Raw genomic sequence first — 24,366 nt, forward strand, 5'->3', positions numbered from 1 at the left:
ATTTTTAATTCTTCTGTTGTCAACTACATTGTTTTCCTTCCTGAGCTTACTCCTTTTCCTGAATTTGGTTTAGTATTTCTTTTGCTATCCAAGGTTTTCTGGGTTCTACTATCCTCTTTCCTAAAGGCTCATTTGTTGCTCCAGTGATACTCATCTTGATATTATTCCACTGCATTGCCTCATCACTTTCATTAGCTATTTTATTGGTTCTTTCTTCAAATGCTAGCTGTGTTGCTTTTTCAACATGGACATAAAATACAATAATCTCTATCACTGCAGCATGTTGATTTTGTAAATTATGTAAAACAATTTTTCAAAAACTAATCAGTACACAAAAACTATTAACAAAAAAGATAATTAAAGAAAAAGACAGTTTACCTGGGACTTCCCTTACACGGTCTCTAAGGAATTTACGATTGTTGTGAAGGCCAAGAAAGCGGCTTATATCTATTTCATACATGTCATACTGTGTTGAGCCATGTACTATCATTTCAGCTGTTGCACGGCCTACTCCACCAGCTGCTGAGATTCCAACAGTTTTCATTCCTGCTGCAACGTAGTAGTTCTGAATCTGAAACCAGTAACAACTACTGCATAATTTTGAATACACTGACTTAATAATTCATTACTGCTACAAAAACTGAAGTCATATGGTGCTACAAAAACTGAAGTCATATGGTGTCAGAGGCAGTTACAATCGGTGGTTTCAGTCTTACCTCAAAAATAGGAGGCAGTTGATTCAAATTTCTAGTAAAGTTGCTCATAAGGTTCTGTTCAATGGAACTGTGGGTAAGGTGTGCCTCAAGACTCATTTCTGGAACCCCTCCTTCTCTGTTTATTTATCAGTGATCTGTCTAAAGCATTACTCGTCTTGTTTGCAGATAATGCAGATTTCCTTTTCCAAAAACCATCAATTCAAATAATGAGGGATGAAGTAACTGATGTAATAAACAAACTGATTTCACATTTGTACAGTAATAGACTACTACTAAATAAAAACAAAACTGCACATATGCTATACAGTGCCTCCAAAAATGACCCTACCTCTATGGAACCCTCACTAATCATTAATGAAGCAATAGATCAAGCCAAGGAAATAAAATTTCTTGGGGTGCTGACCAACAGTAACATACAATAAAATATTCACAGAGGAAATCAGCTAAAGGAGTGAGCAATCCGTGTAATGCTTTTTGAATTCTTAGTCTGTCCTGCGATATCACAATACTTAAGACACTTTATTTTGCATTAATACATTCAGTTATCTCTTGTGGCATTCCATTCTGGGGTCAATAGATAAGAAAACTTACAAATGCAAAAGGGGCTCATAACAAGAATGAAATGGTGTCTCCTCAACACGTCTGCTTGGCCAATATTGAGGGACTTACAAGCATTGGCTATTCCATGAACTGTGGCCTATGTTAACAGGAAACCACATTTGTGTGAGACTAATAAGTCTGTTCACAATACATGTACCAGGTAAACAATCATCGAACAAGCCAAAAGCTGTACAGGAATCTAGTTGAGATAAGAAATAAGGGCACTGACCTCTACAACAAATTATACCTTTCAGTTCATGAAAATAACAACACATTCAGGAATTAAGAACATTTTACTCAAACACTCCTCTTAATTGATGAATATATAAAGGCCAATTACTTGTATTGTCTCTACTTTAACCTTAATTACACTTATTGTTAGTAATATAATTATTACTTTGAATGGCACAGTGTTGTTATATTGCACTGTATAAGTGTGACAGATAAGTTACATAATATCTGTTGCGTGCTGTACTGTATACTTTTAGTATTATAGCTTATTCTTGTACATTATCATATTCATTGGCCACATTTTTATATTTCTATGTACATGACACATTTTATATCTTTTGTGCACTGTAAAACACAAGATTATTGGGGCCAATATAAGTATCACAGTTAATGAGATGAACATGGTAAAATTAAATTCATCTTTCACGAGTGAATTTAGAATGAGATGAACTGTTTCATAGTACAATTTTTATATAAATCTAACCATCAGGCTATCATCTTGTAATGTTCTCTCCCATTAATGTTCTGAAGTTGACAGTCCAATTACTACTGAAATTTCAATTCTCCGATAAATTTTACAGTTAATGATAAATCTGACATTTAATAAGCTTTGACTTGTCATTTATTCAACAAAGAGCAAGTGAGTGAATGAGTGTCCAAAGCCTAACACACTTAAACAATTGTTGTTCATACAAATCTACTTCTTGTGGTGTTGTTATGCAGAGTTCTGGTTGTAGACACAACGGCTTTTACCAAGCCCTTAATAAATTACAATTCACTGGATGGCATGAGGTATTTGTATTCAAAAACATTTTGCAACAGTTACATACTGGGTATTACTTGCTACTACTAAAAATATTCTATAACAACTCCTACTCTGCCTCATTTCATATTACATAATCTAAATTGGAGCATATTTATACAAATATTTATACAAATATTATTTAAATAGCCTTATATTATACAGTTTATGGTAATATAATTGTAATTAATAACATCAATCAAAAAATATGAATTTCCTTATACCTGTAAATATCTCATATGCTTTTTGAACACTGATTTGTCAGATCTATCTATTGTGGAGCAAAATTTAAGTTTTATATGGGCAATAAAATGTTTACATCAAAATAACTTCCAGGTTGCTGCATATCAAGTAAGACGAAACACATTTCTATACTTAGGAAGCTTATAAGATGCCTCTAAATCAGTATAGGTCATTTTTATAGCAAAAATTTACTAATACAGTAGAATTTTTAGAACACACAGTACCACAAAATTTCAGGTTATTCTGTGCATTAAAAAATCCCCAGCAAAATTAAGAACTTGATACAAATCAGTAAAACATAAATTATTGTCTGAATAATAAGAAGTTGGACCTTACAGCTTGTGAAATACTTTTGATATTTAGTAGTTAATGGTTGTGCAAAATGATGTGCAAAAAGAAAACAAAAACAAGAAAGAGAAAATGGAACATTTATTTACCCTTAGCAAGTGGTGATGATCCACTTTGCTTTGTTTCAAGCTGACAGTTGAATTTGAAGGGTAAAGTAATGTAACATATATGTTTTTCTTGCCTGTTGTGATTGAAAAATGTAGAATTTGCTGTGGGACATCATGGAATATTCCCGCTTCAGCCCCTATAGTTACATGAAGTTCCAACAGGTACAGGCACTTAGCCTTCAAAATGGTGTCTGTATTGGTGATGCTTTCCAAGCAGCGAGCTGTCATCGAATTTCATTTGGAGTAAAACCAGAGCATCACAGATATTCATAGGTGCTTGCAGAATGTCTACAGAGGGGCATTGAGCTAAGAATTGTGAGTCACTGGGTGAGGCATCTGTCATCACCGCAACAAGATCACACAAACCTGTCCAATCTCCTGCACACTGGCCAGCCACACACAGCTGTGACTCCTGCAATGTTGGAATGTGAGGACACACTCATTTGAGGTGATCGATGGATGGCAATCAAGCACCTCACTGCACACACAACTGGACGTCTTTGTTGAAAGCGTGGTAGTGCTGATACACTCATATACCAATTGAGGTACTCAAAAGTGTGTGCTCACTAGACTGCTCGCTGCCTAAGGGAAGACCACAAATAACAATGAAGGACCATTTGTGCGGAATTGCTTGCACATTACAAGGCTGATCATTACCATATTTTGTTGATCATCATCACAGGCAAAGAACTGGAAACAAAATAGCAATCTGTGGAGTGACCCCACACCACCTCTTCTCCAAAGAAAAAGTTCAAAACCACACCCTCAGCCAATGAAGCCATGCCGACAGTCTTCTGGGACTCTGAAGGGGTTATTCTATTTGATGTCCTCCATGGTGCAGCAATCATCTCTGAAGTGTTTGTACTACCCTCTGGAAATTGAAGAAACAACTACTCTTCCGCATTACAACACAAGGCCTCACACAAGTCTGTGCAATATGAGAGGAGCTCACAAAACTTGATGGACTGTTCTCCCTCACCCACCCTACAGACTTGATTTCATACCTTCCAACTTCCACCTTTTTGGCCCAATGAAGGATGCACTCCAAGCAATGCAGTATGGGGATGATGAGGAGGTTATTGATGCACAGCAAGATGTTGGCTCCAACACTGACCAGTAGAGTGATACCATGCAGGCGTACAGGTCCTCCCCATAAGGTGGCATTAGGCGGCTCTTGCAGTGAATGGAGATTATGTTGAAAAATAAGATTTTGTTGCCAAGAGAGTGGAGAGTAATATGGTGTATTGGAATCCTGAGTAAAACCAACCTGTTTTCAGAAAAAGAGGTGTTACATTACTTACTGAATGCCCCTCGTACTATCTGATCAAAAGCATTCCGACAATTCTATGCAATGCGGAACTGACCACTAGATTTCATGAGAGGTGGACCCACCAGTATAATGGAGGCAGGGAGTATTGTGTTGTCAGTAGGGAAGCAGTAACAGCAGAATGGGTTGGTCAGGAGAGCTCAGTGACTTAAAACATGGAACCGTGCCAGCTGGCACAGTGCTTAGCACACTGAACTCGCATTCAAACTCATGCTCAAATCCATGACTGGCCATTTTGTCTGCTTGTGTCTGTGTACGTGCGGATGGATATGTGTGTGTGTGCAAGTGTATACCTGTCCTTTTTTCCCCCTAAGGTAAGTCTTTCCACTCCCGGGATTGGAATGACTCCTTACCCTCTCCCTTAAAACCCACATCCTTTCGTCTTTCCCTCTCCTTCCCTCTTTCCTGATGAAGCAACCGTTGGTTGCGAAAGCTTGAATTTTGTGTGTATGTTTGTGTTTGTTTGTGTGTCTATCAACATGCCAGTGCTTTCGTTTGATAAGTTACATCATCTTTGTTTCTAGGTATATTTTTCCCACGTGGAATGTTTCCCTGGAGCCCTCAATGTGAGAGTTCTGCTCTCACCTTGCCAATTTTTTTGTTCAATTAAGTTCCACATTGTTTTCATCTTATTCTTAAAGTGTTTTATTTTATGAGCTTAGTGCTCCAGTTTCATATTTTTAATAACACACTGATCAATTTTGCTAATGGTTGTAATGGAGTTTAAACTCTTGACTACAGTTTGTCCTCTGAATTAGATAGAGCTTTCTCTTTGTAGCACAAGTTACTTTGACACAGGAGTAATGAATTGGTGTTAATGTCAGAAAGCAATATATGAAATCAAGGGCAGGAAAATGTAGGGAACACACAGAATTTTTTTTTAACTATCCAAGCTTGCACTGGGTGACAATAATCTGAAATTAAATTAACCAACAAGATATGTGACTGGTAGTTTTTCTGAATGCTGATATTGTTTGTTCTCTTTTCATTAATGAAGATGTTCTTCCATAAAGCAACCAAGACACCTGTCATATCCAGCAATCTTACTATTTATATTATTCACATATTCATTTATTTGTCTCCAGTTACCAATATTACCGTATTTACTCGAATCTAAGCCGCACCTGAAAAATGAGACTCGAAATCTAGGAAAAAAAATTTTCCCGAATCTAAGCCGCACCTGAAATTTGAGACTCGAAATTCAAGGGGAGAAACAAAGTTGGTCCATTGTAATATGAGACACAATTTAGGTCGAATGAATGACGATACAGCTACAGTAGTGTGGTTTGAGTCGTAAGTTTAGCAGTTAAGCTTTACCAGGTAGACATTGCTATGCGTCAGGTGCTCCGTCCATATTTATACGGGTACCGGTACCCTTCCTTTTTCACGTGCTTCATCTGGTTTGAATTGATTGCTTATTTTTCTTTGATGTTATAACTGTTGTTCTCTTTGTTATAAGTGTTTACGTCACTCTAAGCTGAAAACACGTTACTGTACTGTGTCATGCATTGTTTGCCGCATTCTGATAATGAGTGTTTACGGCCTGTCGCCGCTCGCGGCATGCCTTGCCGCTTTTGTGCGTGCTACAGCCGCTTTTTTCTTTTTTTTAAAAAAAGAAGAGGATCAACAAGAACCAAATAGTAGACTGTGTATGATAGGTGATGTTCTGAACGAGAGTTTAGCGAAAATTTTTCTCCGTTTGAAAATCTTTGCACATGCCTCTTTAGTACATAACATTTTGCACAGAAATTAGTCATCTTAGATTTAAAAATCTAGTCAGTTGCCGTGCTTTATTTCTGACTGTATCACTATTAGGCATAAGAATAATATGAATATGAACATGACATGATATGTACATTCTTCTGTGTTTGCTGTTGTCTCATCTAGTTTCGTAGTTTATTAGGCACACAGGATTTAAATGAGATAGCAGCAAACACGAAACAATACATGGCAAAATGTTTATATTCGTATCATTCTTTTGGTGAAGAGAATACTGCAGGTGATTCACAATTCATAAAAGTTACTATTAGCAAGTAGCAACCATATCTTCTCACAGGTAGGAAAAAATTCAGAATGTAGAGTTGGCCATATTGACAAACATCCCGAACAGTCTTGCCAGTCGGATTTTCGTAGTACATCGAAATGCTGCTACATTCGAAGATGAACAATATGGAATTTGTATTTACTTCGTTGGATAATGTATGAAAACGCAGTGGTTGAAACTCGGGGCGGAGAAAAAAAGCTCATTTTCCACCTTTTTTTTAATTTATTTACTGGCGCAGAGGTTTTGGCGCCAGTATTTATCTTTGTGACTGCAAACCATGCCTGTGTAGTGCTACATATATTCGACGGCAAAAGTTAGTTGTGGCGGCACCTACCAAAATTTTTCGGAACTTCCTCTTACTTTGCACTCGATTCTAAGCCGCAGGCGGTTTTTTGGATTTCAAAAATCGGAAAAAAAGTGCGGCTTAGATTCGAGTAAATACGGTAAATCTCTCCTGAGCACATAGTAAAATATTGCTTTTTTGTGTTTATCAAGCACTGATATCTACTTGTAAATAAAATGTTAAGCTTATCCGTTATGGATGTTTTAGAACCCGAAACTGTTCATTCAAAGTAAATACAGAAAACTGCAACAAGTCACTTTTTTGAAATAGTTATTTATTCCATAAATTGGTTTTTGAGCCTTTTCTGGCTTATCTTCAGATGATGCACAGGATGTTAAATATCTATTTAAAAGTGTAATATTGGGTATTGTCACAAGCCAGCACCCAGCATTACACTTTGAAATTGTCATGTAAGCTCCCATGCACTATCTAAAGATGAGCCAGACTGCTTTATGGAATAAATAATTAGGTCAAAAAAGTGAGTGGTTGCAGTTTTCTGTATTTATATTAAATAAAATTTTGTTGGCAATTAGTAAAGGACTACATCCCTGAAATTATTTTCCACTATACTATACAAACAACTCATCCATCCACCAGGCACATATCTTATACGCTGAAGCGCCGAAGAAACTCAAATACAGAGATACGTAAACAGGCAGAATATGGCAATGTAGTCAGCAATGCCTATATAAGACAACAAGTGTCTAGCGCAGTTGTTAGATCAGTTACTGTTGCTACAATGGCAAGTTATCTAGATTTAAGTGAGTTTGAATGTGGTGTTATAATCTGCACATGAGCAATGGGACACAGCATCTCCAAGATAGCAATGAAGTGGCGATTTTCTCATACAACAATTTCACGAGTGCACCATGAATATCAGGAATCCGGTAAAACATCAAATCTCTGACATTGCTGCACCTGGAAAAAGATCCTGCAAGAACAGGACCAATGACAACTAAAGAGAATCATTTAATGTGACAGAAGTCTGCCCATTCTGCAAATTGCTGCAGTGCGAACCATTCAGTAAACCATGATTAATATGGGATTTCAAAGCCAAGGGCCAATTTCTGTACCCAGGATGACTGCACAAAACAAAGCTTTACACCTCACCTGCGCCCATCAACACTGACATTGGACTGTTGTTCACTGGAAACATGTTGCCGGCCCATCAACACTGACATTGGACTGTTGTTCACTGGAAACATGTTGCCTAGTACGACGAGTCGTGTTTCAAATTGTATCGAGCAGATAGACATGCATGGGTATGGAGAAAACGTCATGTATCTGTGAACTCTGCATGGATAGGGACTGCAACTGCTGTGTTCGGATGCAGGCTGAGTTGGCATCCCTTCGCTCCCAGCTTCAGGCAGTGTTGGCTTCGGTCACACAGCTTGAGGCTGTTGCCAATGGGCATCACTGTGGGGGTCCGGATGGGGGTTTGTCGGGGACGGCCAGCTCGTCCCACGCATCCCCCGATCGGACTAAGACTGTGGTTGCCCGGGATACTGCCCGCATTGAGGCTGATCCCTCACCTGTGGTAGAGTGGGAGGTCGTCTCAAGGTGTGGCAGGGGGCGAAAGACATTCCGGAGGGCTGAACGGAAGGCCTCTCCAGTTTGTCTGACGAACCGGTTTCAGGCTCTGTCTCAGGCTGATACTGATCTTCAGCCTGACATGGCTGCTTGTCCTGTTCCAGAGGTTGCCCCTCAGTCTGCAAGATCCGGGCAGTCGCAGAGGGTGGGCTTACTGGTAGTTGGGAGCTCCAACGTCAGGCGCGTAATGGGGCCCCTTAGGGATATGGCAGCAAGGGAGGGGAAGAAAACCAAAGTGCACTCCGTGTGCATACCGGGGGGAGTCATTCCAGATGTGGAAAGGGTCCTTCCGGATGCCATGAAGGGTACAGGGTGCACCCATCTGCAGGTGGTCGCTCATGTCGGCACCAATGATGTGTGTCGCTATGGATCGGAGGAAATCCTCTCTGGCTTCCGGCGGCTATCTGATTTGGTGAAGACTGCCAGTCTCGCTAGCGGGATGAAAGCAGAGCTCACCATCTGCAGCATCGTCGACAGGACTGACTGCGGACCTTTGGTACAGAGCCGAGTGGAGGGTCTGAATCAGAGGTTGAGACGGTTCTGCGACCATGTGGGCTGCAGATTCCTCGACTTGCGCCATAGGGTGGTGGGGTTTCGGGTTCCGCTGGATAGGTCAGGAGTCCACTACACGCAACAAGCGGCTACACGGGTAGCAGGGGTTGTGTGGCGTGGGCTGGGCGGTTTTTTAGGTTACATGGCCTCGGGCAAGTGCAGAAAGGGCAACAGCCTCAACGGGTGCGGGGCAAAGTCAGGACATGCGGGGACCAAGCAGCAATCGGTATTGTAATTGTAAACTGTCGAAGCTGCGTTGGTAAAGTACCGGAACTTCAAGCGCTGATAGAAAGCACCGAAGCTGAAATCGTTATAGGTACAGAAAGCTGGCTGAAGCCAGAGATAAATTCTGCCGAAATTTTTACAAAGGCACAGACGGTGTTTAGAAAGGATAGATTGCATGCAACCGGTGGCGGAGTGTTCGTCGCTGTTAGTAGTAGTTTATCCTGTAGTGAAGTAGAAGTGGATAGTTCCTGTGAATTATTATGGGTGGAGGTTACACTCAACAACCGAGCAAGGTTAATAATTGGCTCCTTTTACCGACCCCCCGACTCAGCAGCAATAGTGGCAGAACAACTGAGAGAAAATTTGGAATACATTTCACATAAATTTTCTCAGCATGTTATGGTCTTAGGTGGAGATTTCAATTTACCAGATATAGACTGGGACACTCAGATGTTTAGGACGGGTGGTAGGGACAGAGCATCGAGTGACATTATACTGACTGCACTATCCGAAAATTACCTCGAGCAATTAAACAGAGAACCGACTCGTGGAGATAACATCTTGGACCTACTGATAACAAACAGACCCGAACTTTTCGACTCTGTAAGTGCAGAACAGGGAATCAGTGATCATAAGGCCGTTGCAGCATCCCTGAATATGGAAGTTAATAGGAATATAAAAAAAGGGAGGAAGGTTTATCTGTTTAGCAAGAGTAATAGAAGGCAGATTTCAGACTACCTAACAGATCAAAACGAAAATTTCTGTTCCGACACTGACAATGTTGAGTGTTTATGGAAAAAGTTCAAGGCAACCGTTAAATGCGTTTTAGACAGGTACGTGCCGAGCAAAACTGTGAGGGACGGGAAAAACCCACCGTGGTACAACAACAAAGTTAGGAAACTACTGCGAAAGCAAAGAGAGCTTCACTCCAAGTTTAAACGAAGCCAAAACCTCTCAGACAAACAGAAGCTAAACGATGTCAAAGTTTGCGTAAGGAGGGCTATGCGTGAAGCGTTCAGTGAATTCGAAAGTAAAATACTAGGTACCGACTTGACAGAAAATCCTAGGAAGTTCTGGTCTTACGTTAAATCAGTAAGTGGCTCGAAACATCATGTCCAGACACTCTGGGATGATGATGGCATTGAAACAGAGGATGACAAGCGTAAAGCTGAAATACTAAACACCTTTTTCCAAAGCTGTTTCACAGAGGAAGACCGCACTGCAGTTCCTTCTCTAAATCCTCGCACCAACGAAAAAATGGCTGACATTGAAATAAGTGTCCAAGGAATAGAAAAGCAACTGGAATCACTCAACAGAGGAAAGTCCACTGGACCTGACGGGATACCAATTCGATTCTACACAGAGTACGCGAAAGAACTTGCCCCCCTTCTAACAGCCGTGTACCGCAAGTCTCTAGCGGAACAGAAGGTTCCAAATGATTGGAAAAGAGCACAGGTAGTCCCAGTCTTCAAGAAGGGTCGTCGAGCAGATGCGCAAAACTATAGACCTATCTCTCTGACGTCGATCTGTTGTAGAATTTTAGAACATGTCTTTTGCTTGAGTATCATGTCGTTTTTGGAAACTCAGAATCTACTATGTAGGAATCAACATGGATTCCGGAAACAGCGATCGTGTGAAACCCAACTCGCATTATTTGTTCATGAAACCCAGAAAATATTAGATACAGGCTCCCAGGTAGATGCCATTTTCCTTGACTTCCGGAAGGCGTTCGATACAGTTCCGCACTGTCGTCTGATAAACAAAGTAAGAGCCTACGGAATATCAGACCAGCTGTGTGGCTGGATTGAAGAGTTTTTAGCAAACAGAACACAGCATGTTGTTCTCAATGGAGAGACATCTACAGACGTTAAAGTAACCTCTGGCGTGCCACAGGGGAGTGTTATGGGACCATTGCTTTTCACTATATATATAAATGACCTAGTAGATAGTGTCGGAAGTTCCATGCGGCTTTTCGCGGATGATGCTGTAGTATACAGAGAAGTTGCAGCATTAGAAAATTGTAGCGAAATGCAGGAAGATCTGCAGCGGATAGGCACTTGGTGCAGGGAGTGGCAACTGACCCTTAACATAGACAAATGTAATGTATTGCGAATACATAGAAAGAAGGATCCTTTATTGTATGATTATATGATAGCGGAACAAACACTGGTAGCAGTTACTTCTGTAAAATATCTGGGAGTATGCGTGCGGAACGATTTGAAGTGGAATGATCATATAAAATTAATTGTTGGTAAGGCGGGTACCAGGTTGAGATTCATTGGGAGAGTCCTTAGAAAATGTAGTCCATCAACAAAGGAGGTGGCTTACAAAACACTCGTTCGACCTATACTTGAGTATTGCTCATCAGTGTGGGATCCGTACCAGATCGGGTTGACGGAGGAGATAGAGAAGATCCAAAGAAGAGCGGCGCGTTTCGTCACAGGGTTATTTGGTAACCGTGATAGCGTTACGGAGATGTTTAACAAACTCAAGTGGCAGACTCTGCAAGAGAGGCGCTCTGCATCGCGGTGTAGCTTGCTCACCAGGTTTCAAGAGGGTGCGTTTCTGGATGAGGTATCGAATATATTGCTTCCCCCTACTTATACCTCCCGAGGAGATCACGAATGTAAAATTAGAGAGATTAGAGCGCGCACAGAGGCTTTCAGACAGTCGTTCTTCCCGCGAACCATACGCGACTGGAACAGGAAAGGGAGATAATGACAGTGGCACGTAAAGTGCCCTCCGCCACACACCGTTGGGTGGCTTGCGGAGTATAAATGTAGATGTAGATGTAGATGTAGATGTCAACAGGGGACTGTCCAAGCTGGTGGAGGCTCTGTAATGATGAGGGACATGTGCAGTTGAAGTGATATGGAACCCCTGATACATCTAGATACGGCTCTTGACAGGTGACACTTATGTACACATTCTGTCTGATCACCTGCATCCCATCATGTACAGCATGACAATTCGACACCCCAAACGTCCAGAATTGCTACAGAGTGGCTCCAGGAACACTCTTCTGAGCTTAAACACTTCTGCTGACCACCTAACTCTCCAGACACCTACATTACTGGGTGTATCTGGGATGTCTTGCAACATGCTGTCCAGAAGAGATCTCCAACCCCTCATACTCTTATGGATTTATGAACAGCCCTGCATGATTCAAGGTGACACTTCCCTCCAGCACTACTTCAGACATTAGTCGAGTCCATGCCATGTCGTGTTGCAGCACTTCTGCATGCTCTTGGGGGCCCTACACAATATTAGGCAGGTGTACCAGTTTCTTTGGCTCTTCATTGTATATTACGGCACTTTTCATCGACAGTGCTATCCTTAAGTAATACTTTCATGTGGTAAAATATTGAGCTTCAAATGGATATTGAACATTTTATTGTATCAAGTTCAGTTGCATCCATTATAGCATCTGTGGGTTTTCTATAAACATTTTTTTTGTATTTTAAAACATAAATTTCATGGTTAAATTGTACAGTTGTTACAGTGAAACAGACGCAATCACTACTACTAAAGATATGACATCTAACCTCTGGTGCTTCTCCAACAATCCATTTGCAGTCTGGTGAGAATGCCTCCGGACCATTACACAGCCTCTCAAGGACAGCATCTCCCAGTGACGGCACTCTGAGAAGTAGTTGTTCCAGCAAGACATGAAAGTGATCCCAGTCTTCTGGCAGCAAGCGTTCTGAAGGGGAATCTGTCACACAGTAAAGAAAGTTTTAGTGTGAGCAGAAACATGCTACCGTATGCTGATACTAGTGCATGTGAGTGTGAGTTCACCAAGTGTTCAAATGGTTCAAATGGCTCTGAGCACTATGGGACTTAACATCTTAGGTCATCAGTCCCCTAGAACTTAGAACTACTTAAACCTAACTAACCTAAGGACATCACACACATCCATGCCCCCGGCAGGATTCGAACCTGCGACCGTAGCAGTCCTGCGCTTCCGGACTGTAGCGCCTAGAACCGCAAGACCACCGCGGCCGGCTCACCAAGTGTAGTGGGCATCAGTTGTTGTTCTGTGTATCACTTATGTTGCACCTTCTGTATGATTCTTTTGTCTTGTTATATGTGGATTCGCAAGAGGTTTATTTCCATTATTGTTCAGAGGTTTATGAATAAAGCCATATTTGAGCTTCTTGGATCGATTTTATGTATTACTTGGTTACTACACATGCTGGTGCCAAAGCTAAAGCTAAAGAAATTGTTATGGAGCAATTAATTGGTTGTATGTTCATTCATTCATCATACTCTATAGCTCCATCAAGAAGAAGAACTTCCACTGATTTGGGACAAGCCAAGATGTACATGGAGAAAAGAAAGCAAAACTTAAAAACTTAGGAATTATACTACGCTAACAAGATAGTGTCACTAACTGCTTGATGCAATTCAGCGTCCTGTCAGCTAAACTTATTCAATTAAATTATAAAAGCATTAGTTCCCAATTTATTTTTAGTTAACATATATACTGTATTTTTGGAAAACTGTGTCCTGCCAATCTGGTTTATGGAAATATGAAGAAATTTTGTTCTCTTGTAGCACAAATGTGAAAATTATTGACTGTTCTCATTTGAGGATGCTGGGTGCTTGGCAATTGTTTTGTTATTAAACTGCTTCCTAGGAAAAATGACAAGGGAACACTGACATTTCTTTTTTGAATGAATTCCACCATTGGACTTTGTCAGTGGAATCACAGTGTTGAAATTAGTTGCTAGTATAACACACTTGTTGTTATTCCACTTTATGGTCAAAACTTCCTTCTCTCTGTCAAATCTGAACTCAAAATATCCCCTTTCTTTCTTTTTTATAACACTTTCTGGTGATAGAGGGCACTGCCTTGTTCTGCTTTCTCTTGTAGTTCCACTTGCAAGGAATCCCAGTTCCTTCAGTTGGAGAAGCAGGTCATGACTAGTACCATAAAGTAATTGTCAAAAAATACTTTGTAACTGTTTGGCTCATCAATAATGAACAATATTTTCAATACTACTTTGGAACCCAGTGGTAGATTTGCATTGTCATCATTCTGGTCCTTCCCATAATACAGTAAGGAATTGTAACAATAGCTATCAGTATCATACATGGCCCACAGTTTATACCCAAAGCACATGGGTTTCAGTCTGATAAAATGATGCCCATAGTATCTCAAATTTCATCAACTGCCATATTTTCCTGAAATACTCCTCATTTTTGATAATTTTTTTAATCATAGCCTCTGATAATTGTTTTATTTTGAGAGATTTGTCGATCTTGTTTTCATTGGCCTTTTTACTATCATTGAAATGTATTACAGATTTCAGTTCAAGACCTGTTATTTCAGTTCAAGACCTGTTACAACTCATTGCATCTTTCACTATTTTAACACTGAGATCGCCACTCTCAGACCAATAATCTCTTTCACTGGACAATTTATGACAGCCAGTAAAGTTCAAGAACCTAACAAATAAACAAATTTCATCAGGTAAAACTGAAAAATTTATTTTATTTTTAAACTTCCTAGTGTGTTTTTCAGATTCCTCTACAATAATGCTTGCAACTTGGTCTGAAAAGGGTTCTTCAGAAACCTTCACGGGAGTGAGACACTACAACTTTTCTTTCAGTTCATCCAACAGACAAGAAGCTTTCTTCCCTAAGTCAGGACATGAATATTTCAGAACCTGATAACACCATTAAACTTCCTCTTTATGGGCTCTTGTAGAAGAGACATGAGGAATGTCTTCATCATCTTTCTCCTGTAATTTTCAGTGGTACCTGCAACATCACTTGGATACATATTTCCTAACAAGTCATCTTCAATATTTTCCTTGCCAGTCTGGTCATTTACATCTGGAGGTAGAGCTACTAAGTCTGCTTCTATTACTTCAGGAAATAAGTATTCTACTGCCTCTTCAACACTTTTAAAATCATGGCAAATAAATCTGAAAAGACTGAAAAACATAACATTTATCATGGAAACATCCCATGCCCTTAAACAAGAACAGCAACTTTTCATACACTGGGACTCAAAACGTAATAAACTAGTTTCACTTTCCTAAGTACCAAACAATATCACAGCACTCAATTATGCAGCAGCCAGAAAATGACATTGATCCTTACCTTAGATGCAGCCACAAAAATAAAAATAGAAATAACCAGCAGATCTGCAAAAACACTCCAATTCTGTTAACAGTTTTCAATGAATAATTGTAGTAGACAGATAACAATGGTAGCCATTGTTGATGGAAAGCTTACTTTACAACAAAAACCCATTGTTTGTTTGGAGTAGCATACATTGCAATAATGACTGGAAAATGGACTGTCCTCAATCAAGGACAATGGGCACTAATGTGTTAAGACAGCTGCTACTTTGAAAGGAGGTGCTGCTCCTTAGTTATATTAATGTAATTGTTCCAACAGCCATTTTTTGGTTACCTAAATTAATAAAATTTCCAGTAGCTAGCTACATAAAGAAGTTTTGTATATGTTACCATTCAATAAGGTGCTATTTGTCTATGTTCTTTGCTTAAGTCTCTGTGTTTAAAAACATATCCTAAAGCTGAGGTATATTTAAACATCTGAGACCAGCAAAAATTTAATTTGCTACTGTTACAATTCACAGCTGCTCAACGTAGGAGAGAAGCAGTATGGCTGTTATTAACAAATTCTACTTTGAAATTATTATCTTTAACTGAGGTTTCAAATTACTGATGCTTATGTTTTGTATGACGTTAATAAGCCTTAGCATTGCTAGTCCAGTGAGCTATGCATAAGGTACTCTGTATATTTTGGAAGATGGGAGAGAGGTACTGACAAACAAACATTTTCATTCACTTATCAGATCATAAAATGAGCTGGAATAAGTTGATAGGATTACTGCCTATAAAAAGGAAGAGAAGACAGCTTCAATATCTAGTGTGGCACAGTTTTATTTTGTTGAATTTTTGTACACACAGTAGGTAAGAACATAACGCTTTATCATTGGCATTTAAAAAAATGAAATTGAATTATTGTGAATTATATTTACCAGGAATAATTCCATCTTCAAATGCTGGTTTGGCTACTGGCTCAAAACCACCTGCAAGCAGCCTTCCATCATTTTCTCTGAGATAAATGTGGCCATCTAAGTCTCGGACCACTGAAAAGGTAATAAAGTTAACAAAGTCCAAGGCAGAACACTCAGTTACACTAACTTGTGTAAGCAACTCCAAGACGTCTGACACACAAGAGTAATTTTATTCAAATCTTGAAATTCTGCTGAGGAGGAGTTTGTTACTAAACAGGGAGGTTTAGATGGACATCATTACAGGTTTGTCCCTTTCTAGGTAACACATGGAAAAGATACAAACTCAACATTCCTTTACAATTTATGAGATTTTCAGATTGCTCACTGAAAATTTTACCATATAGGCTATTTCGTATAATATACAAGCAACATACACAGAAACATAACCAGATAAAACTGCCAGTTCTTTCATATTTAGTTTGAAACTATCATATTAACTATTACAATTGTGTTTAATAATTTATTACAGATTTCCACAGTCCCCAACTATATTTTTTCATGCATAGTGGAACACGCATAGCATTATATTATTTCCTTTGAAGAGTGTTCACATTCATCTTATTAACAAGATGGAAAATAGTTCTTCAGCAATGCAGTTTATCTGCCCCTTTAACATGTTTACAGCATCTCTCCAAAGCAACATAATCTGCAGTCCTTACATATTATATTTATTTTAAAGAATGTAAGGGTTTTCAAGATATAGATACATGGTAAAGGAGAAATACCAGAGATTTTGAATAGAGTGGTACAGGAGTCTCTAGGTTTGCATTCAAATGTTATTCTAATTGCCCTTTTTTACAGTTTGAAAGTGCTGATAGCTGCTTTAGAGTCTCCCCATAAAGTAACCCCATATTTAAGACAAGAATGAAAGCAGGCATTACATGTGTTTGTTATTGTTTTCTCACTACAGCAGGTTTTTAGTGAGCAAAGAAGGTAGCATTCTTGCTCAGTTTTCTGTTAAGGTATAGTGTGTTTATTCCATTTTATAATATGGCAATCAAGCAGTTTCTGTTTAAGGTCATTGCTGCAGCCTATATGCAATGTAACATGACTCTGATGTGGGTATATAAGCACCAACACACAGGCAAGGTATTAGTGTGGAATTTGTGTCTTTCCAATGTGTTTGTGGTAAATGCAGAAATGTGAACTATGGTGACGTTATTACCAAATGCATTCAAAACAGGACCAACATGCTGTTATTCTTTTCTTGGCTACCAAATGACAGTGGTAGACATCCATCCGACAATGAAGAAAGCATGTCTGTTGAAAACCATCATTGTGGAATGGTGCACCAAGTTCCATGCTGGGCGCAATTCGACACAAGACATCAGCCGATCTGGGAGGCCAGTCTCATCTACTACAAATAAACTCATGTGTTAGACACTTGAGTAGCTGCACTATAGTCCTGATCTCTTCCCATAAAATTTCACACCTTCTGTCCTTTAAAAAAGACTTTGAAGGATTGACGATTCCTACGGGACAAAGATGTGCCGCAGTTACAGGCTTCTTCATGCAGCAGGACAGTGTTTTACTAAACAGGAATCTTCATCCTAGTGCATCAGTGAGACCATTGCCTCAATGCTCACAATCATAATGATTTTGGACTGTAAGGCCTTCAATGGAAACATTTTGATCAACCGTTATAAATTGCTTTGCAGCCATTGACATAAGAATTTGGTTTCCGTACTGTTACCCATTGGTTCATTATTGACAGAGACAAATAGAATGTACCCAGTTGCTAATTTGTTTTGTGTCAGTGTTTACCGATTGCTATAATTCCTTCATACTTCCCCCTTTTAATAGAATAGTGATATCATCTGCAAATGTGTTCATTTTACAAGCATCCACATTTAAGCTTGGATCATTTTTAAGAGAAGGGGCACCATTACTAGTGTGGTGTCACTGCCAGACACCACACTTGCTAAGTGGTAGCCTTTAAATCGGCCGTGGTCCGTTAGTATATGTCGGACCCGCGTGTCGCCACTATCAGTGATTGCAGACAGAGCGCCGCCACACGACAGGTCTAGAGAGACTTACTAGCACTCGCCCCAGTTGTACAACCGACTTTGCTAGCGATGGTTCACTGACAAAATACGCTCTCATTTGCTGAGACGATAGTTAGCATAGCCTTCAGCTACGTCATTTGCTACGACCTAGCAAGGCGCCATTACCAGTTACTATTGATACTGTGCATAATGTACCGTCCAGAGCGACGTTCACCATTTATGGATTAAAGTTAAGTATTCCACCAGCTACGTCCGTCTTTTCTAAATTCTAATTTCCTTGACCTGTTCCAGACCTCACGCCAGCCTGCGTGAGCTAAAACGCGTGCCTTTCAGCTTCCTCTAGTAACACGGTGTTGGCTCTCCTGCCAACCCACAACAACTAGTCTGTATTTTGACAAGTGTTCAGAAATAAGAGTTTAAGTTGATATTTGCGCGCTTCATGCAGACTGCTTGCTTATGATTTCTTGGGAAGGAACTGATCCAATTACTGGACAGACCTCAAATACTACTGATCTTATTTTCGATGGTGACAACAGTAGCCTTAAGAGCATGTTAGAACCTTATTTATGGTGTAGCAAACAAAGTTCCATTTCAGGCTGCTGGCTGTTATGTCCTACAAAAACTAAATTTGTGAATCACACAAATAAAAGTATCTGGGTCAGGAATAACACTGTATTTGTTACATATAAATTATAACTATTCTACAAGAAGATAAAAATAGTGAACTTACTGCTGTCTTCATCAATTACTGTGAATAACCTAGGGGTTGATGTACGAAATGTAATTAATAGTTTTAGAGTATTGAGTGACAAACGCTAGAGGGCTTTCACCGTTAATCATAGTGGGAGACAAATGTCACTGTTATGAAATGGTGAATATCGACTATTTCACCTCAGTTGGTAGAAGCATCAATGATCACCTTCAGTACAGTTTCAAAGGTAATCTGATAGAAGGCATTACTCCCACTGGCCGCAGAGAAGCAAGCAACATCATCAGTTCATTATATATTCCCTCTCTGCAGGATATGATGGACCAAGCAGTGTCACATCAAAAACTTTTGTAAAAAGGTATTTGTGAACTTCTATCTGCAGCAGTGATTAATTTAATTAATTGTTGTCTGATGAAGTAATACATTTTTGATGTTGTGCATAGTGAGAAGTCTGCCAAAATTAGTTTCTTTTCTAATGATTCGCTCTCATACAATATCATTGCTAGTTGTAACTGAAGAGATAACTTTACAATCCACAGTGTCCATAGGATGTGGTTCAACGTAAGTGTGGCACCGATAATATCTGAAGGTGTCTCCAGATTTGAGACAGTGTCTTGGTGCCTAATCATTGATCATAAATAACTTGGCACATTTGCTGTTCATCACAAATGCCATGGCTGAAGAGAATCCACTTGGCAGTAGCAAACCATGTAGCCAGTTGCTCAAGGATGGCAGTTTGGGTAGTAGATTGAGGTGAATAGTACTGTTGTCAAAAATTCTGGTATGCCTGTGGCATCACAGCTGGTTAGAGAGCAATGATGAATGAACTCTTGTGATGTGGAAGTAAATCTCCCAAAAGTGATCATGCACTGCCCACCTGGATATGCTCCACATGGCAGTACAAATGGGTTCAGTGAACTGTACCTTGTTTCCTTTATCCAGCTTGTTTAGCACTTCACGTTTAAAAGTTGGTACTGCTGTTACAGCAGATATTCCTTTTCTCAGACCATGCTGTAGATTGTTGAATAACTTATATCTGATGAAATACGCCTCAACTTGTTTTAATATTACTTCTCTAGCAATTGACCAAGTTTTGATGTTAATGATACTGGCTGTAGTTTTTTGTGTCAGTTTTTATTCCCTTCTTGTACACTGGTAGAAAGACAGTGATTTTCAAGAGGTCAGGGAATTCTCTATGGCTCTGTGTACTTTTTGAGTACTGCAGTTTGTATTTCATTAAAAATAATTGTCTAATGTTCTTGACATCGATTTTTTGTAGAATCTTAGAACATGTCCTGAGCTCAAACATAATGAGATATCTCATACAAAATGACCTCCTCCATGCCCAACCAGCATCCAGCATCAATTCCAAAAACATCAATCATGCAGAACCCAGCTGACACTCATTTCACTTCAAATACCGAAACCTTTGGATCAGGACTCTAAGGGAGATGCGGTATTTCTTGATTTCTGAAAAGCATTCAACTCAATAACACATCCACACTTATTATCAAAAGTATGATCATATGAGACATTGAGCAAAATTTGTGACTGGATTGATGAGTTTTTGGTAGGAAGGATACAGAATATTATATTGGGTTAAGAGTTGTCGTCAAATGTACAAGTAACTTCAGGTGTGCCACAGGGAAGTGTGTTGGGAGCCTTGCTGTTCATGATATACCGGGTGATCAAAAAGTCAGTATAAATTAGAAAGCTTAATACACCACAGAATAATGTAGATAGATAGGTCAAAATTGACACACATGCTTGGAATGACATGGAGTTTTATTAGAACAAAAAAAAAGTTCACAAAATGTCCGTCAGATGCGCGTCGTTTGGTGATGATCGTGGCTCAGCCACCACTTTCGTCATGCTTGGCCTCCCAGGTCCCCAGACCTCAGTCCATGCGATTATTGGCTTTGGGGTTACCTGAAGTTGCAAGTGTATCGTGATCGGGCGACATCTCTAGGGATGCTGAAAGACAACATCCGACACCAATGCCTCACCATAACTCCGGTCATGCTTTACAGTGCTGTTCACAACATTATTCCTCGACTACAGCTATTGTTGAGGAATGATAGTGGACATATTGAGCATTTCCTGTAAAAAACATCATCTTTGCTTTGTCTTACTTTGTTATGCTAATTATTGCTATTCTGATCAGATGAAGCGCCATCTGTCGGACATTTTTTGAACATTTGTATTTTTTTGGTTCTAATAAAACCCCATGTCATTCCAAGCATGTGTGTCAATTTGTACCTCTCTATCTACATTATTCCGTGATTTATTCAATTTTCAAATTTATACTGACTTTTTGATCACCCGGTATATTAATGACCATGCAGACAATATTAATAGCAACCTCAGACTTTTTGCAGATGATGCACTTATCTATAATGAAGTACTATTTGAAACAAGCTGCATAAATATTCAGTCAGTTATTGATAAGATTTCAAAGAGGTGCAAAGATTGCCAACTTGTTTTAAACGGTCAGAAACGTAAAACTGTGTATTACACAAAATGAAAAAAATGTGTCGTTCTATGACTGCAATATCAGTAAATGACAACTGGAATCTGTAAACTCATACAAACACCTGAGAGTAACACTTTGTAGGAATGTGAAATGGAATGATCACATAGGCTCTGTTATGGGTAAAGCAGGTGGTAGATTTTGGTTTATTGATACACTACTGGGAAAATGCAATCAGTTTACAAAGGAGATTGCTTACAAATCTCTTGTGTAACACATTCTACAATACTGCTCAACTGTGTGGGACCTGTGCCAAATAGGACTAACAGGCAATACTGAATGTATACAGAGACAGGCTGCACGAATGGTCACAGGTTTGTTTGACCCATGGGAGAGTGTCAGAGAGACACTGAAGAAACTGAACTGGCAGATTCTCGAAGATAGACATAAATTATCCTGAGGAAAATTACTTACAAATTTTCAAGAGCCAGCTTTAAATAATGACTCCAGGAATATACTACAATTCCCTATGTGTTACTCCCATAGGCATCGTGAGGACAAGATTAGATTAATTACAGCATGCACAGAGGCATTTGAACAGTCATTCTTTCTGTGCTCCATACATGAATGGAATGGCAAGAAACCTTAATAACTGGTACAATGGGGCATACTATTTGCTATGCTATTCACAGTGGTTTGCAGAGTAAAGTTCTAGATGTAATCTGCAAATTTTCATTTACATCTGTTGTTTTGTATACTGGTTACTACTTTTCATTTCCCCATGTCTTAAATTTATCATAATTAAATTGTCTTTTATGTATAAATTTATCACTTTTTGTCGAGCCCACATTTCTTACATCAGTTCTGTAATCAGATATGTAGTTTTCTTAAGTTGGTTATGTTTGCTTTGTCCTTTTTCATGTTTGTGATCAATGCATGTCTGTGTAATTTATATAGAGTACTGATCCCAAATATAAAAAGAGTGGTTTACTCAGTCAGAGCTTTGTCACTAACCATAAACTCTAATCTATACCGTCATACAATGAGAACCAAAGAGAAATACCACACTGATATCCACAGGAAAGCATTATATGGGAAGAATTCACTGTTGAATGAAACAGATAGCAACTGTATTGTCCAGTGTTATTTTAAATCTTTCAATGCTGAAGCTGCCAGTTTACATTGAAAATTTACTAACCAGTATTATTTTTACACCCTTGAAGATTACTATTAGTACTCGCATGTGGCACCCGCAGCCTACTTAAATTACAGACATGCATTGATTACATTCTCGCAAACATAACAAAGAAGAAAATAAACATAACCATCACAGAAAACTACATATCTGATTACAGAACCCTTACTACGGAAACTGATGAAGGGATTGTAGATATAACAAAAAGTGATAAATTTATACATAAAACATAATTTAATTATGATAAACTTAAGAAGGCATTACAGAATGATAAATGGGAACCAGTATACAATGCAACTGATGTAAAAGGTAATTGGCACAACTATAAATTATAAAGATGAGAATTTCCCTCTTGAAATCATTGAACTGAGAGAGAACATGAAAGACTTTTATATACTCTTTAGAGAGACTAAATTTCAGTATTTTTTTCAACAAAATACAAACTACACAAAAAGTACACAGGTTCTTTGACTAACCTTACTACATGCAGAATAAAAATCTATGCAGGGAAAAAATATCTGACTGAATACTAAAAAAATTTTTGTTTTACTTGTTCTGCTGAATTTTAAGACATAATTCATATAAAAAATTGTAAAACTTTTACAAGGCAGAATACATTGATTTACTCACCAGGCAACATTGGATCTAAGCCGGGGATGGGTTTTGTATGGAGGTAATAATGTTCACAAGCATGAAGTGGCACTTTGACATATGGTTCACTTTTCTTGCCTATGTGTCGTGCCCAGAAACCTCCAGCATTCACAAAGAAATCACAGTCTATCATTCCTCTGTTTGTTTCAACAGCAACAACCTTTCCATCCTGGTTAAGAACACTCTTCACAGAACAGCCTTCAAATACTTGGACTCCTGAAACACAAATTACAAATATTTTTGGAGCGTCTCATGCACATTGTAGATATTTTCACACAAAACTGTGTCTTGATAGGACAGTAGTAAAGTTTAACAAATGGGGTTGAGAGCTTGAAGTGGATATGTTATTTTATTCATTTGCTAAAAAAATTTGCCTATGTACAAAAACACACCGCCTTTTTTGGCAGCTTCTATCAGTGACAGACAAGTCTGATAAGAATCTGCAACACCATCACCAGGTATCCACAGCCCTCCAAGAATATCATGTATGGCTATAAATGGACACAATTCTCTTGCTTCTGCTGGAGATACAAGCTCACATTCTATCCCCCAGGGCCTGAAACAGAAGATTAATTTTGTAAAGAAAGAAATAGCTCTATTCTCCCATATGTCAATTTTGTTATGTACTAATGAGTAACTTACAGCATCCATACAATTCATATTGTCTATGGAGGAATAAATAAATAACTTACATTGAATTATTTCTCAAAAATGTTAATAAAATGGTAAAGTAGGTGTACTGCCATTATGACCACAGTAATTTCATTAATATGTGCTTCTTGTAGAAGCAATAGATGTAAATGTCATGACAGCATGCCTGATGCGAAAGTTTTACTGCACGAACTGCAAAAATGTATTAAGTGATAAATGACATCCCTTTCACTATTTTGCAGGGCTTGTCAGCAAGAAAAAGTTTCATAAAGGTTTGAAATTATGTGTAAAGTTTGCTGCAAGTCACTACATTCTGTCAAGCTCAAATACTGGATAGTGCACATAGTAGCTATACATTATGCGGCACATACGTTATGCAACAGATAATGTGGAAGTATGGAATAAACACACTGAAGATTGTATAAGCATTGTATTCATTACTTTTGAATCATATCACATAGGACATCTCAGCCAACAGGGTGTATATGTGGAAAAGGAA

The 24,366-nt window shown here is 38.9% G+C and overlaps 1 protein-coding gene across 2 annotated transcripts in view; it reads right to left on the reverse strand.

Moving 5' to 3' along the window:
* Positions 1–24,366, reverse strand: part of LOC126187683 (pyruvate dehydrogenase phosphatase regulatory subunit, mitochondrial) — a 97,684-nt gene that overhangs the window by 38,317 nt on the left and 35,001 nt on the right. For both annotated transcript variants that reach the window (XM_049928918.1, XM_049928919.1), the window contains exons 3-7: positions 23,609–23,772; positions 23,196–23,432; positions 16,147–16,257; positions 12,674–12,843; positions 379–571 (exon numbers count right to left, since the gene is read on the reverse strand). In XM_049928918.1, the coding sequence (XP_049784875.1) occupies positions 379–571; positions 12,674–12,843; positions 16,147–16,257; positions 23,196–23,432; positions 23,609–23,772 (875 nt within the window). The remainder of the gene's footprint in view (positions 1–378; positions 572–12,673; positions 12,844–16,146; positions 16,258–23,195; positions 23,433–23,608; positions 23,773–24,366) is intronic.

This window comes from Schistocerca cancellata, chromosome 5, assembly GCF_023864275.1.
Source record: "Schistocerca cancellata isolate TAMUIC-IGC-003103 chromosome 5, iqSchCanc2.1, whole genome shotgun sequence".
In the NCBI taxonomy this organism is placed as follows: Eukaryota; Metazoa; Arthropoda; class Insecta; order Orthoptera; family Acrididae; genus Schistocerca; species Schistocerca cancellata.